Here is a 17,617-nt window from a genome sequence, read left to right as displayed (position 1 = left end):
CGTACTTCGTCCCTCGTTTGATGGGGTTTTCTGCGAACAATTATGGCGAGGCATTTGAGAGATTTCCATTGAAATTCAGGGGATGACCGAGTGCGGCCCTGGGATGAATGACGCTCCAATTAGCGTCGCTAATTATTGCGCTGCCACCCACTTATGATGTGTGTATACGCTTATGTATGCCGCCATACATATCTGTGCTGCGACTGCGTATCCCATCGGAGTAGAGATAACGCGTAACTCGAGTTTGCCGGACTAAAATGTCTTCCAAACCGGCAATCATTTGTGCGTTACATCCGTATACATGCATGCATTTTATGTGGGTATGCATACATATGTTTGTATGAGCACGCACACAGATAAATCCATGTATATGGCTGCAGGAAACTGTAGCAATTAAGCTTTTTATCTTTATACTTTTCTCTCGGTTGGTTTCTCTCCCTTTTCAAACCGATCGACATGAGTCGACGATGACGAATGGGGAAAGTACGGATTTTCTATACGTCGATACGATTCGTTAAACATTGAACTTAATTTTTTTCCACGATAGAACAACGATTCCCATCATTTCTTGGGTAAAAGCCAACGTCGTGTAACTTTTTCAAATTCAATTTTGTTTATTGATTGTCGGCGATTGATATATGTTGTAATCGATAAATACAAATTCTTAGCTTTCTTTCAATTTTTATGGTATTAATCATAGAAGTGGAGAATCAAAAAAGGCTATAAGCGTCTACGACAAAAAATCTTAAAAATCGGAGACTGTTTTCTTTTCACTGCATAGTTATTTACCGCTTCTACAATAGAATTGAAAAAATAGCAGTTTGTAATTATCCTCTTCAATTAGTGTCCATTATCTGCGGAAAGTGATTTCGGACACGAAATTTTTTTAATTACAAATATTTTAGTAAAAGAATTGATTAATATGGAACGAATGGCACGTTTTCTGGCAATTAACTCATATTCTTATATTCTCTTCTAATGAATTGAAATCGTTTTTTTCTTATAAATAAACCAAAGTTAACTCCGTAACGTTCTGGACTTGTAACATGCATTGACTAATAAGGATAAAATTTCAATTTTTCCCTGTTGAACCACAACTGACGTTACTTCCATTCTCATCTTTCTCTTGTTTCGTTTCTTGGAGGTCAAATTGTGCGAACCTGGGTTCTTATCTGAAAAGGTAGAAATATCGTGACCGGTCGTATTTTAATTTTTGTCAATCGTTAAGAGTGAGAGACTCAAGGTTAGTAGGTATCACAGGAAGTTGAATAGTGAGACCTGTTTCTATGCAAATAGGTGAAAAAATAAATGAAAAATAATCGCTTTTTGCTACGGGGCAAAGAAAACTCGGACCTTTATTTAATTTTTAGCTGTTCGTTTACTTTACTTCGTTTTCATCCATTCTTTGTTTCTTATGTCGACTTAGTTTCTGCTTGGTTTAAGTTTTTTAAATTACACAAGTTTTCCACGTTGGGCAAAAACGTCGCTTCCGCAGTCTGATTTGCCAAAATAGAGAGGATATGAAGAACTTTAAAAAGGTTGGGATAAGTGAAACACACTCTTTCGCTTTCCACTATCAGTTCAGGCTCTTTCAAACTCCGAACAACTTACTGGAATTCCTAAGATCCTTTCCCTCTGGTTCCTCCATCCCTTTCTCTGCTCCGCCTGTTCTATCTACTTCTTTGTTATTTCAGTCCACCCGATTCATTGAGCAAGTCCGAATTTACGTCGTCTAAAAAGTAAAGTAACGGAGAACGAACCGAACGATCAGCCCCAAGCGTTTTAAAATAACAGAAAAGTTTTTCGTGCAACGTTTTATTACATAACGCGAGAAACAATTACTCGAGCACTTTGCGATTCAGTAATTTAAAAGAAAACTCCGCGGTACAAGTCATCGCGTACTGTATTATAAAACATCACTGTACGGCTATAATCCTTCGCCATTAGCTGCCGGCTATTAATCAACCCGAAGGACACGGTGACGAAGGCGGTTTCGCGCTGCAGCTCTCATGCCTGAGCAATCGATTCGAACCTTACGTGACTAAACACGTTGCAGGACTTATTATAACCCCCAAAGAACATTCTTATCGAGATTTTTATTACCCCGTGCGTATCATGCGCCGGAAATTACTATCCAACGGTCGAAAGGGACCCTGAGTTTAATTGATCAGCTTTGTAAGAACTTCTAACGTGTTAACAGAGTTTTCTTTTTCTTGCTCCAAGAGTTTGGAGAGAAGCGAGGAATTGTTACAGGGTTGATTTGGTCACATTTTTCAATAATTCCGTACTTTTCAATCCTCACAGTTTTCTTACCCACGAAATACGACGCGCCCTTGCGCCGTTCGAACTCGCAACCCGCAGCACGTGCCTGCGATGCAGGGTGCCGAACGGCAGGCGTTTCGAGAGATTGACACGAACGGGAAAATCGCTCAGTTATCTATCAGTCTGACTGAAATTAACGAGATTTGCCTGATTTTTTTTGTTTCAGAAAGTGGTATAGTTCAGATCACGATGACGATGGATGTGAGCAAGTCGGAGACTAATAAAAATGGCTCCACGCAGCAGGAATGTGCCGGGTGTGGGAAAACTATTACGGAAAGGTGAGCGAAGGCCTGGTATAAAATTTTCGAATTTCATAGTCTGTCGAATCTTGAATACTTAAAGCTATTACGATCCAAAGTTTTTCAGAATCATTTTTTTTTTTGTGACGTAACTTGAAACTTTATATGCAAAAAAGTGGAAAAGTAGGTTGTAGAAATCGGGTTTCCTGCATTCAAAACAATTATTACAAGTGGACTTGAATCTCCGGAGACTTTTATTTTTAGAATTTCAATACCGCTCCCAAATATCTCCGGTGATTTGCTTTGTGACTGATTCGATTATGTTTCACTGCTTGATCGTAATTATTCCGATTCCTCGAACCATTTTAATTGATGTTACGTCACGCAGTTCTGGTAACGACAGAATTGGGGTTACTCTTCTTGACAGGTCAAAACCGTTTGACCATCTGCCGAAATTGTCTCCGCCTGTATCCGAAATGTTCGAAAAGTATCGATTTAATCCTCAATAAAGAACACAACCAACGCCTCGTAATCGATTCTCGGATATCGTCTATAAAATTAACCACCTTCTGTTTTCACAGGTATCTACTCAAAGCCTTGGACCTGTTCTGGCATGAAGATTGCCTGAAATGTGGCTGCTGCGATTGTCGGCTGGGTGAAGTCGGCTCGACCTTATACACGAAAGCGAACCTCATACTCTGCAAAAGAGATTACCTCAGGCTCTTCGGTAACACCGGATACTGTGCAGCTTGCAGCAAGGTCATACCGGCCTTCGAGATGGTGATGAGAGCCAGGGCGAATGTTTACCATTTGGAGTGCTTCGCGTGCCAGCAGTGCAACCATCGGTAAGTGACTTTGAATCACCAGCCCGAGCTTATGCATACTCTCTATTTAGCCGATCAGGGCTTACTTGTCGCAGCTTTGTTCTCTTGGCCGAAGAAGTTGCCGAGGGCCAATTCATACTTCATCACCCTTTTTTCCCACACCTTCGCTGAGTCGGAGAAACTCGACTTCAGGGACCAGCGCCCCGTAGTTTCTACGCTTTAGGTCCGCTACCTGGTGAATCTCGACTTCCAGGACAAACGCTCCGTAGTTCTGTCTGTCCAGGTCCTTGACCTGGTGACTTTCGACCTTCAGGACTAATTTTCCCTAGATTTAGCCGTCCAGGTCCTCCACCTGGTGGATCTTGGCATCCAGGAAAGGCTCTCCGTAGATCTGACTGTCCAGGTCATGACTTGGCTACTTTCGACCTTCAGGACTAATTTTCAAGTTTACAAGTTTGATTATTAAAAACTTCATTTTTTGTACGATCAAACCAATATGCATGCTTCAGATAACATTTTGAATTGGAAAAAAAAAATCCGAACGACCAGGATCAACAAATTGCAATTGGTGAGTAGTTGGCATAGTATACATAGGAATACATGACAATAACGTCGTTCAATTAGAGCTGATATTGCTGTGCGTCGTGTTTCAAATCTGTTAGCACTCACCTGATTGTTCTGTGGTATTTTTTGACGAAGTTTATTGTCATAAAATCACGATACGTTATACTTACATGCAACTGTAAACGTGATTTGTAGCATTGTATAGAAAAAATCTTACGGGCAGATTCGTCTTGCGTCACATGCACAAAGACGGTGTTCATTCTATACACTGTGAAGCAAATACCAGAATTTTTTGGGGAGTTCATCGTGCCCCAGTCTACCCTACAACTATGTCATCTGGTAAAACACTGACAACTAGTAAGCGAGCGCACGAGCACAAAAACCAGTTACACTATGCACCCGACCCTGAGCGAGCTTTAGCAAGCGAGGATAAAAAAATCAAAAAGTTATACGAAATTGCGAATCAGTTTCGTTCTTCTCTGTCTTACTTTGGTTTTTCTCAATCTCCGGACGAAATTGAGTGGACAAAATTTGTTTAATCTTCATTATTGAAATCTGAAAATAATCAACTTTTGGTTTTTGGAAAGTGTATGGATTTGTACTTCGGCTTTGAGCAAATTTTAACGTATAAGTAGCGGTCGAGCAACTTCATATCTGGTATAACATTCCATTTCTTCATATTCCGCGTATTTGAAGTGACGTCTAAAAATCGGTGATGTAATATTGGAACCTTTATCAAGCTCCGTTGTGTGTTCTTTCATTCAGTTCACCTCGCGGGCAAATAAAACTGTAAGGGGGGATAGAAGGTGTCCTCCTACGAGGCTCCCAATTGAAAAATCTGTCTTGCGTCGCCAATCTCCATGAAAAATATTCTTCGCTTCGGCTCGCGTGGCTCGTGGATGCGCGCTATCGCGTATGCATGTATTCGGCGAAGCTTGGAAGCTTCCACACACACACACACACACGCGCGAACAAAATCCGGTGTATAAAGACAGGAACGAATCCGCGACACACACGGACGGCGACTCCTGCTACACACCTAGATAAAACAGGCGACCGGAGGGGGGAGAGAGAAAGACAGGCAGGGATGGTCGCGAGACGCGGTCCACTCCGGGGGTTGCTTTACAGGCCAGCTGGGAAATCACCCTCTATTTCGCCGCCCCCGCAACCCCCGATCCCCGCAACGCTACGCGATCGAGGCACCGAGCCAGGGGCCAGTTATATAATTATCTAGATACTGCTGACATTTTTGTATCAAATTGCCACGGCACATAGGGCAAGAGATTGCTTCGCAATGGGGTAGCTAAAGGTTACGCTTCAAGTTATTGCCGGCCTGTTCTACGTGTACGGATGTCTCTATATGTTGAGATACGCGTTTACTATGGCGCAGGGATCACTGGATACTCTGTCTTTACGGTACGTTCCTTGTCAAGTTCACCTGACTTGACGTACAAAAATTTTTCATCCTTGATTCTACGTATTCGGAAAATTTATAGGAGAAGGAGTTACTGTGTAATCAGTCTGGAAGTTAATAAACTTTCTCTGTTCGCTATATATAAATTTTTTGAGGCATAAAACATGAACTCTGATCATTTTCAATCTATATGTGCGACCGATTTCTCGTCCGATGTTGTCTCGAGAACGAATGGATAGATTTTAAAGATTTTTCTCTTGATCGATGCGGATTCGACGTTAATTTGAAAATGATTAAATCCGTTAAAATGGAATTTTGTCCATTGGTTTTTTCAGTTTTTGTTTAAAATCATAGAGTTTCTTGACAAAATGAAAATAAAAATCTATTTCCATAAAATGTTATTTTCGCACAAATAAGTGAAGTAGCGAGAATCAAGTCGTTGAACTGATCTTTTCAGAATAGTCTATGTCTCCTACTGACTACTTACAATTAACAGGTTGTAGACTATTTTTCAGTTTTTTCGACACAGCTGCTCATAAATAAGAGGTTGTCTTATTAGCCGTCAAAAATTACATATTTGTCAGCAATTTTTCTGTACACAGCTAAGGATTCAATGTAAATCACCGAATCAATGACAAAATTACCTGATGTGTCGAATAATTTTTATAAAATTGAATGCTGCTTTGTACTTACCGAGACTCTTATTGCTTGCTTGCGATCGAAAAAAAGGAGTCGTGAATTGTGGGCTCAGGGGCGGGTTGAATTTGCGCGGATTGCCAGTTATATTTTACGAAGTGGAATGGAAGCTGAGTGCCCGAAGGTCAACGAGAGAGTCGCGGTCCGCAATTACTCTTGGAAGAAACGCGGGGAGATTTATTTTTTCATTTCTTATTACCCATTAACTCCTATTGACGTTGGCTGCACAGTCACAGGTATACGGTTGTTGCAGTAAACCGGAGACTGACTATATATTATGTAGAGGCTGCTGAATTGAGACCGTCAATCAGAGCCAATTACAGAGAGCGCGTCGTCGCCAATTTGGCATTTTATTGTACACCTATACCGGTACCTACGTACGCGAAAGCGAAAGGTCAGCGTTGTTTTCCGGGTCTTTGACAGAGGGAAATAGCAGGATGATAAGACGAAGAAGGATTGTACATTTTTTATACTACTCTGGGAAAATTGTCTTTACCCTTACTGGGTGAATGAATTATACGATAGATTGTGTCGATGTATTTACTATCGAACAATTTTGCAATGGTTCATTTTAGTGGGTCTACGTTATGAAGAAGTTTTCACATTACACAAGTGTGCATTGAGGAATGAAATATCTGTGCCATAATTTCTTTTTATTCTTGGTTCGATTCGTCGCGAGCCAACTCAGCCGGAGTTAAAAGTAAAGAGATCATAGAGGCGAAACCGGCCGGGGATCGGAAATATATTTGTCGTGATGAAAATAGGTTGGAGAAGGTGGCGGAAGGTGAAAACCGACAGAAAATACAAAAAGCTTTGTAAAACTGGATAGGGGGTGGAACTGGCGAGCTTATTGGACCAGGGATGCAGTTTCAAGCCTGCAATAGTAATAGCTCGTCCAAGCGTGCAACAAACGCTGTACAGCTTCTCAAACAATGCGCGAACAAAAGAGCATCAATTTTACGTTTTTATCGTCCCGTATTGTCTATCTTTGACAATGCGCGGCTCGTATACCATTTCCGTTATACCCGACATGCCGTTTCTGTCTCTACGAGCGTATATATTTTTACGTTCCCGTGTAGGTGTAACGAGTGTATTCTTGATAACGCGGAACAGGTTACTCATCGCCAAATCATCGATAACTCTCAACTTTCCGTGGCCAGTAGTAGAGGTGGACGTTGGGGAGGAATGGCTGACATTTGCATTTCTCTAGAAAAACGTGAAGTTATGTTAAATTTAGTTATTCGTAGTTGCCCATTGGCTGTAGCTGTAAAATACATGATGATAAGTGCGCCGCTGATGACGCTCATGTATATACGTATTTTTTAGTACAGTTTAAAGTCATACCCGTAGTCATACTAATTCTAAAAAATTTGCATCGATTTTATTCGAACTAAGAAAAACTTGCATGAATTTGACTTAAAATCGAAGAAACTTTGGGATGAATCTTAATAAGAAAATGTTGCGCACGTCCGGCGGAATTCAAACAGATTAGTAAACGTATTTACGTGAACATTGATTTTGAAAATCGTTCCAGTGCTGTCCTCGACTTAACGTCGATGGTTTTGCAATATTAAACAAACTTCAGAGAATCGGTCGAGATTGGTTTCGGTTTATTCTTAATGTATATAATTCTCGTCAAACGAGGTTCAAAAATTGAATTCAACCCACGCGCAGCTGCGTTAATACTTTTTCCCCTGGTATTCTCGAATCGTGTAACCCGCCTAACGCAACGACGTTGAACGACCCCGACGTGTAAAACGTGCGTGATTTTCGCTCAAGTAGGTATAATGCAAGAGTGTAAGGTGGGGTAGTTTCGGACTATCGCTGGAGAAATAAGAAAGCCGTTGAAATTTTCCCCGTCGACAGGCTGTCAACTTGCCAATATCTGAGAATATATGAATTCACCGAAAAAGAATCGGGAGCAATATTCGAATGGTTTACGTATACGATACGTGTGTCACAACCAAGTATCAATATTTCGGAGGGGAGGTTTGAGGGAATCTAAAAACGACGTGACGGAGAACGGAAAACGTGAATGCAGAATAGGTATCCTCGAAAAAAATATCCAGGTTTGAAAAGTTCAAATGAATCTCGATTTGATTAACCAGGTACAGTCCCTGAAATTTAAATTTCATCCTGACAAAGTTCTGAGAGTTCTTTTGAAATCGGTACGAAATACCAGTTACACATTCAATTTCGGCTTCCATTATTGTAATATAAATTAAATTGTTTTAAATTAAGGAAATGTATATTTTTTTTTATTTTCTTGGCCCAAGGTCTGAACGGTAATTTTTACTAAAATAAAAATTCTGCCCAAGTATAGGATTAGTTTTTCGCAGACCTTAGATGGTCGACATCGATCGGTAATTTTAAAAATAAAATTTGCAAGAAGTCCTGATTTTTCTAATATCTGGTTTCTGTTTATTCCAATGGAAAAAATTAAGCTAATTTCATTTTTGAATATTATTTGATTATTCACGCGGTTCTTGCTGAAAATCCGGCAGAGAAAATGGAATTATGTATATTTTTTGACATGTTATTTGCATAAATGGAAAAAAGTCACATGCTGTAAGGCACCTGTTAGACTCGGGGTGGGCCCAATTTTTCCCGACCCAATTAAACCCACTGAGTTTTACCTGGAAAACCCGGACCAAAGAACAGTTTTTTAACCCTTTCAATATTGTTTTTTGAACAAAGGTGTAGAGCGTATATTTTTAGATCACATGTGTTTATTAGGATATTAAGAAAATGTCAAAATGAACGATTGACTTTAAAATAATACCTGACAGTAACATATTTTAAAGTAATAAACATGAGTGTGAACTTGTTCGTAGCATATTATCAATAACACATGTTAGACGGAAACTGGAGTAGCGAACTTGTAAAAAAAAGTATACACTAAAAAAGAATAACTCAATGGGTTATCTCTCTAATTCCATGGTCAAGAGACTGAACAAAAATGCAACGGCTAACGCATCATAAACATGTAACGAATCAAAACCAATTTTATAAGGAAAAAACCAAAAAACAGTGTGATTTTTGCCCATCCTGTTTAGACATGAACTGAAAATTCTAAAGTTTGAGAGAATTTTTTTCGCAGTTAAAAACAATGTTTAAATTTCGTTTCAGCGAGAAAAAAAAAGTATATATATATATATATATTTATGAAAGAATTTAGTTTAATTTTTTTTTTCGTTGTCGCAATACAGGAGCAGAAGTTGGCGCGCAATTAGCTGAAACGTGACACGAGCCTGAACTCAGAACTCGCAATTAAACAGCAACAATTATACGAGGGTAACTTTAGACTGTAATAACACGCAATAAAGGGTTGCTTGGAGTAGCTGACTGGGCGCAGGGCGGAGTCTGGAGAGGGAAAACCATCCCCCTCCTTGGCTAGGGGATGATTTACCGATCCAATTAGCTCCACGGTTACTCTCCTAAAAAGACGTCCGGTCTAATTTAACGGGTGTCCAATTAAAGACTAACCGTACTATTTAAAATTGTCGAACTAGTTTTGAGTATACGTGTATATACATTTGCTGTAATGTATGCAATTTTCAAACATCTGCAATAAGATTGAAATAAACTTGATGGGTGGGATAGGAGGACTTCTCGCGTAGATATGCTTAGAAAATCAATGTGAAAATTTATTTTCCCCCTCAATGGCCGATTATTTCTTTTACCTTTCATCCAACTCCGAGAAATTACCTTCCAATCGTATCCAAGCAACACAAACATCTTTGATTTCTTTTCAGCTCACATCTATCTTCATCCGTGTTTACGCGATAAATCTTGCGCACACTTTATTTTCCTTTAGTGTTCCAATTTCCGATATACCACCGTTGCGGCATTCCACTTTCCATCTTGCGGTACGTACGTACAAATCAGAGTTTGAACGATCGCACACGTTTTTTTTTTTTTTTCATCTATTTACATACACCGCTAGATTTACAAAAGTTTTGTGTACATTCCGTCGACCAGATTTGCAGTAAAGAAAATATATCAACTTTTGTGGCGATAAAAATTGTTTTCCTTCTCTTTGCATTGAACACATCTCGCCATTTTGCGTTACCTACCCCTCCCCCCCCCCCCTTCGTCGCTTCATCACCGCAAAAAAAAAAAATTTCCTACCAAGCGAAATTTTGATTATTTTTCAATTGAACTACGTTCGGATTAAATATTTTTTTTCAATGAAATAAAAAAAAAAAAAAAAACGGAGTTGAAAACCTGATGCCTTCTCCTGAAATGATAAAGTTTCGGGGTTTTTCATTCCAGAGATCGATCGACGTGTGAGCATCTATCTAATACTTCCCATCTATTGAGTCTAGATATTCGTTTCGAAGTGAGTAACGCGACACTGCACTTAACCCGAGAGTGCAAAAACTGTCAAAGTCGAAAGAAGTTGATCCGAGCGACAGGATATCCGGTCGTAGAAAGTTTCCGTGGAAAGTACGAAATGGCCGCATAAAAAGGTCCAACGGACGAGCGGACGTTCGGTAATCTGCGACGCCGAAGCTGCAACAGTCTAGGAGAGAACTCGCTTGCATAGAAAATTTCAATCCGGACAGACCGACGTGTAGCGTTGGTGAATTTTTAACTCCGGTCCCGCGCGCGGCCATAACGCACCGTCCTTTCCGCAGTCGGAATTTCGACGGACGAATATATAGACGGTCAGGACTAACGGCATAGATATGTAAGCTTGAATAAATAAATTAAATCGCGTTTGGCTTGCTGCTGCAACTCGTGAGACCTTCCATTAGGATCGCTTTACGGCCATCTCGGGGCCCGCGAAATATCCTCGGAAGATAAAATTGTCCCGGATTCAGCTCCGCTTGTTGCAGTCGCGGCATGAAAAAGTGTCGCGCGTTGTCGTATAAAGTTGAAGAATATTGCTTTTTCGATAAACCGGGGTCAAAAATGATGCAAAGAATTTCTCGGACTGGTGTTGATGACGATATTTTGGGAATATAAAGTAGTACCCGTTAAAGTCACTAAACAATTGTATATACCTGTTCTAGAATTGGTATCGTTTTAAATATTGTACCAATTTTTAAGAAAATGTACGTGTTACAATTTATAGGAAATATTTAGTGTGGTTGTAATTGCCGATGTTACGTTTCACGGTTTTACGCTGATTGCAACATTCCATTTGTTTTTGTTTAGCTTGCCAAGTTCCTGCAATCGAATAATTACGAACCATCGTCAAATTATTGCAACGGTTGCAGTGCGAGCAAAGAATAAAAAGAATCGAAATGTTTATGAGACTTGTAAAACTAAAGGAAGCTAGAAATTTTTCTCCGTACAATAATTTTGAATTATCGTAATAAATGAAAGCAGTTAAAAGGACTGTAAAAATACGCTATATCTTAAATTGAAAATTCTCCGCGCTGCCTGCAACAATTGCAGGGAATAATTTTTTTCCCTATGCGTAAACGCGATTTCGCATATTTTTGCAACGCGGCAGACGCGGAATGCTGTTCGAATCGTTGCACGCAGCTTTTGCTCTGCAGTGATGAACGGTAGGAGTTAGCCAAGGGTGGGATGGGCGGTATATGTGTGTAGGTACGGGCGCATAACGCGTTGGTCGTAATTCCACAATCCGTTAATTCAATAATTTCAGTGGAAAGCTTGCCTCGTTATAACGGGATAATAGCTGGCTGAGCCGACGACCCGTCCGCGCGTTGCGATAATTCTGTTTCCCGAACGATTATGAATATCTGCTTCTACCAGCATAACCCTCTACCTCTACCTATGTCTGGCTCTCCGCTCAAATGCAACGACGACGATTCGCGAATCGCCGCGTGCACTTGCATCCTCCACCTCCGCGGAATCGCCGCTATTTCGCCATTTCAGGTATAAGCTTTTTTTCCTAGCTGTAATCAAAAAATTTTGTATTTTTTATGTACCTACCACCTACTCTGTTTTTTTTTTTTTTATAACGCTAGCTTGTAATATATTTTCTTCCGATTGTCGCAATAAATTGATGTTAAATCATTATTAAAGGGTAAAAGTATCGTTGAATGATGACTGAATGAAAAAATTTAAAAATACGTAGAAGAAAGTAAACGAAATTGACTTTGCGTTGAAATTAGTATATACGTATAGAATCGCTAACGAGTATAGTCTCATGAAATGGTTGCTTGTACTTAATTTTCTTATAATTCAAACAGTAATTTTCTATCAACTTTGAATAGATGAAATTTTTCTCAGTGTCTGAAACGAGACGATATTGATTTTATTCAATTTAGATACAGAGATAGGCAACAATTACGTTGCATATATTTCTTACCATCGATACGGTGACAGGATGTGTATCATTCTTGCGTGTCTTCTTTGCCGTGCTTACAGATTTTGCGTCGGGGACAGATTTTACCTCTGCGACAATAAAATCCTCTGCGAATACGACTACGAAGAGAGGCTCGTCTTCGCGAATATGGCTCTTCACCCTCCCGCCTCGCTCGCACACATAAAAAGGCAGCTGCCCCCGACCCCGACACCCTCTGGACAGAACATGCACCCCAGTCACAGTCCGATGCAGCATCCCCATCAGCCGCCGGGCCCCATGGCCCAGGCGATTGGACACCACAATCACATCTCGAACGTGAGTAGTTTTCACCGTTTTTCTTCGAATCATCCCTCCCTCCGATTTCGGGGCTTCTAACATTTTTTGGCGGACGATTATTGTTGCGCCATTCGGCGATAACGGTGAATTTCTACTACTCGACTTACTCAGTGCTCGGCTCGAAAGCTTTTCGGGCAGCAGACTGTTTATGTTGAGCGGAGCCTTTAAGCTCTTTATCGGTAGTTGCATGGCTTTGCTTAGACGCCATTCTCTCTCTCTTTCTCTCTCTCGCTCTCGCTCTCGCTGCGAGATTGAAGTTGTTCAATTACTCGGTTCTTACTCATTATACACGCAGCTGTGTTTATATTATTCGCCCGTTTCAAACTTCTCGTATACTCTTAATTACGATTATCTAATAAACCGAATTTCGGTACAATGCCTTTTATGTCTTTTGGACCTTGTTCCAAACGGTTTTGTCTTCATTCGCACATCGTTCTGCAAGAAAGTTTTTTTTATTTTGTTTTTAATTTTTTTTTTGTGATAGAATTTAAAAATTACGCGACTTGCAAAATGCAAGCTCGAAATACAAGTTACATAAATAAAGTTCTTCCCTCGAATCTCACAGTTAAACTTTTCAAGCTTGTCGCTCACCAGTTTCTTTCATTTTTCCTTTTTTTTTCCTCAAACTGTTTTCTACCAATCAGCTGTCGCAAATTTGAAACGAAACATCGCTATTGAAAGTATGATTAAATAATAATTGTGTACTCTACAGTTCGTTTGCAAATTATTATTTATAGCTGTGTTTTTCTAGTCTAAACATACGGTTGTTTTCCAACTTCCGTCTCGCTTTCCACGTTTGCTTCAATAAAATTCACCGAAATCGAGATCGGTCGCAAATTTCAATTTATGGCTTACTGATTGGAGTTTGTAATCTGGGATGCTGCAGGGGCAGATATCCGGAGGTCCACCGAACATGAACGGGACCATAGGCGGGCCGAGGGGACCGGGTGACATGAACAATAACGGTCTGTCAGGGCCAGGAATCGGATCGGTAAAACCTCCGCCAATGTCGATGCCGGCGCCGACGAGCTGAGACGAGGCTGCACCGCCGATGAAAAAGCTAAGGTGTCTCGACGGCTATTGAAACGATCGTGGATCTACCTGGAAATCAGAGAAATCTATACCCAAAAAAGTGGCCCGCGACCTTACCGGCCAGAATACAGTGTTCGAAATTATAATCTGACAGACAGCAGCCCCGCAAAAAGCGAATGATTGCAAGCTTTCGGCTCTGCAATTTTAACGCGCGTGAAGAAAATTACGTTTTTTTGCCCTTTGTTTTCCAACTGTATGAGATGTATGAAATAGGTGTGAACAAAAAAAAACTTTTCTTTTTTTTTTGGTCGTTTGCATTTTTTTTTTTTTTCGTCTCTAAAAACTCGATCGATAGATCTCAGTCGAAAAGGTGCCGGATAAAATTTTGTGAAGAATAAAAACCGATACGTGGAACACAAACATAACGTGATTTATAAATGATGAAAGGCGAAACGAACTTCGAATTGTTGATTAATTTGAAAAGGAGAGAAAACAAATTATTGGTAATGATAATTTAATTTTTTTTTTTACGTTCGTTGTCTCGGACGAAGTGAGAAAATAATAAATATGTAATACGTTGTATAATACGATATGTAATAATTTTGTGTAAGATACTTGTAGTGATTATTATATATATACGTATATTATATATGTATATATATATATATATATATATATATATCCATACACACGCGGACACACAAACTAAAATACATATATACATATATACATGTATATATATATAAAAATGAATCTGTAAATAGCTGTACTCTTGGTTACTACGAATATCTATTTGTAAGTTTAAAAATACGAGTATACGGTCATATTGTTTCATTATTATTACTATTGCAGTCTGTTCGTGGTACGAATCTAAATTACTGAATATCATTTATCTTCCATAGAATCGGCAAGAAAATAATCCGTGATAGTAAGTTGCTGCATACAGATTTGTTGCACACCGGTATAATTAAAGAGTGCAAAATACAAGGCGAATAAAATAAAAAAAGCAGACTGTATCAGACGCGTGCCATGAGGCTCAGAAATTTCATCGAGACTCAACTCAATCGTACATTGTACATGCATACCTATTTAAGTAATAATCATAAACGAAATTATGAATATATGATCGTGCATTTTGAACAGGATTTTATTTTTAAATTTTCGAATTCCGACGAGATTGATGTAAGGTGAAAAGAAAGAAATGATTTATTTTCGTGGATTCCCAATGTTAGAAGAAAACCCGAAGCAGACGAAGTATCTATGTGGGTTCCATACAGCTGATACCAAAGATTATAATATAAGGTGAAATGTCCTTCGTTAACGTAAATTTTTTGTCTCTTTCATTAAAGTTTTTCATATACTCTCTAGGACTGGGACAAAAGAGAACTGAAGATAAAATGAACAGCTCTCGACAGTGGTGGAACTCGTTTATTCGAGTTTTTTTTTTCTTTGTCTTTATTTTATTTTCTTATTTTTTTAACTTCATTTTTAATGTTTAAATTTAAATTTAAAGAAACGAAAAATTTAAATTACATCAGTATGAGATGAATTTTTGTGATGTGATATTTTTTTTAAAAGAGTTATAACCTGTAAATGTAGCTAAAGCTTAACGATACCGGTGCAGTTCATGTACAAGACGTTTCGAAAACGAATCTGAAATTAGTAATTATTCTAAAACCGAAATTCACGAGTTATACGTTGTGTCGTGGCCTTTTGCGACGCGATATCTCGATTAAAAAAAAATAAAAAATTCGCATGAAATTAATACAAAACTCACAATTTGACAGAAAATAAATACGAAGAATTACTTGTATTTTAAATCTTTTCCATACAAAGAGATTAAAATTATACGACAAAATTACAAAAATGATTGTTATCAAGAACAAAATACGTTTGATCGTATTCGAAACGCGTTAGAAAATTACTAATAACAATCCCTCGATAATAGTTTTGAAAGTTCCACGTTACAACCTATAATGTAATATATAAAATACATCCAACGGATGCATTTTAAAGTTTAAAATTCCTACTTTCGGAGCAGCGCGTTGGGATTTTTTTTTTTTTTCGGAATAAACGGATCACACGATTTGCTTTGTTTATAAGATTTCTACAATAAGATATGTGCGATGACGGTGAATGAAATTTTTCTCTATTTCAGAGGGGCTTTATATTATAGTCATAGATTTATATAATTACCAACCAAAACGCAAATACCTAATACCAAAAAACACACATTACATTATAAATATATATATATACGAGAAAAATTATATAATATATATATGTATAAATACGAAGTTGTGTTATATATCGCAAAAATTATTCAAATAATGGAACGATGATGAGCTGGCTGGATGGTTGAAAAAAAATTTCCAAAAAAATATACACGAAGCATTGTACATTACACCATTGTATGATTAAGTACAAAAATATCATTATTGACATTATTATTATCATTATTACTATCATCATCATCATCATTATCATTACTATTATTATATTGTATAAAAATGAACTATTGTTGCATTTTAGTAGTTTTTAAGAGAAGAATTTTCTTTCCCTTTGTTATGCATCTGTATATAATATCATTATTACTATTATAGTACACTATTAATATAAACATACCTATTATAATTAATAGAATTCCATTACTACTGAAAAAAAAAACAAAACAAAATACATTCATATTAATACTTGAATACCGTGGAATGTCCGCATTGTGTAATGTGTCGGTTTTTCGAAACCGAAATATTTTTACCCTCGCTACTATTAATCCTTTTACTTTTTTCTTCGCGTCGATTAGTTGTTGATATTTCGTAGGAACTCCCTTCGATCTTTCTTCCACCATTTTCCAATCTTCGGTAATGAATTCAAAGTTATTCGATTTTCTAGGAGCGTGATTTACTTAATGTCTTCCAATCCATCGATGCGATGTTGAGTGGATCTTATCGTAATCGTTGTTATCGTCGTTATTATTTTACTCTATATTTCGCGAGCTGCTCAATGGAAACGATGATTTTTTTGAAAGTTCTCATTTACGTACGGGATCATAAGTCTTCTTTATTTCGCAATTTCACAAATTGGTTTTTCATAATATTGAATCAAAATGAAGAGAATCTCGTACACTTTGTTGTCGTTAATTATTTCTTACTGTTTTATTTTCATCAATATTAGTGAAACAAATGTTTACTAATTTATACAATATTTTGCTTTATATATCAATTACATTCGTATAACGCGACAGCTTGTCGATTTTTTAAATCTGGTTATATCGAATTCGATTCATACTTCCTCACAAAAAATCACCTTATTCTACGAGTATTTTTTTTTTAGCAATAATTCAAGTAGTTCGCCGGAATTTCCTGAAAAATAGCTTCCACTTTATTTGTTGATCAAATAAATTCCCCAAGATTGGTCTAAGATAGACAGTCGGTAAAAGAAAAATCGATGTAGATACATACAATCGTTATAAGTTACAGATCGCAAAATTGTGATTCGATAATCAGGAAATCCGATTTCAAAGCTCCTCTCCCGTTTTTCATTTCAACGCGATTTCTATCCGACTGCAGGTCCCACAAACCCTGAATCAGAAATGACGTTGCAACGTTGAAAATGGCAATTTATAAATCGAGCACCGCATCGTAATCGCATTAAACGAAATGATTTCGTAGCCGCAAACGAAGTCTCGAAAAAATGGCATCGCGTGCATTCATCCCTTCTGCATCAAAGATAAGGGATAGAAAAATTTAATTATATTTCGTTGGAAAGGGCCGTTGAAAAATCGCATTAATCATACACCCTCGGCAGGTTTGTTGCGCATACGCGTATACAGACTGCAACCCTTAGGTGTATGCGTGTCGTTGGTGCGCACACTTACACTCTGCGGATAGAAGGAAGATTACTC

General features: G+C 38.3%; 1 protein-coding gene across 6 annotated transcripts in view; it reads left to right on the top strand.

The window, feature by feature from the left end:
• LOC124220825 (LIM domain only protein 3-like) overlaps window positions 1–16,385 on the top strand; it is a 111,351-nt gene extending 94,966 nt beyond the window's left edge. For all 6 annotated transcript variants that reach the window (XM_046630140.2, XM_046630144.2, XM_046630143.2 and 3 more), the window contains 4 exons: window positions 2,489–2,600; window positions 3,143–3,406; window positions 12,408–12,660; window positions 13,568–16,385. In XM_046630140.2, the coding sequence (XP_046486096.1) occupies window positions 2,489–2,600; window positions 3,143–3,406; window positions 12,408–12,660; window positions 13,568–13,714 (776 nt within the window). In that variant the 3' untranslated portion in view covers window positions 13,715–16,385. The remainder of the gene's footprint in view (window positions 1–2,488; window positions 2,601–3,142; window positions 3,407–12,407; window positions 12,661–13,567) is intronic.
• The last annotated feature ends 1,232 nt before the right edge of the window (window positions 16,386–17,617 follow it).

Source organism: Neodiprion pinetum, chromosome 6 (assembly GCF_021155775.2).
Source record: "Neodiprion pinetum isolate iyNeoPine1 chromosome 6, iyNeoPine1.2, whole genome shotgun sequence".
Classification (NCBI taxonomy): Eukaryota; Metazoa; Arthropoda; class Insecta; order Hymenoptera; family Diprionidae; genus Neodiprion; species Neodiprion pinetum.
The sequence above is the reverse complement of the archived record's forward strand: the minus strand, read 5'-3'. Positions and strand labels throughout refer to the sequence as shown.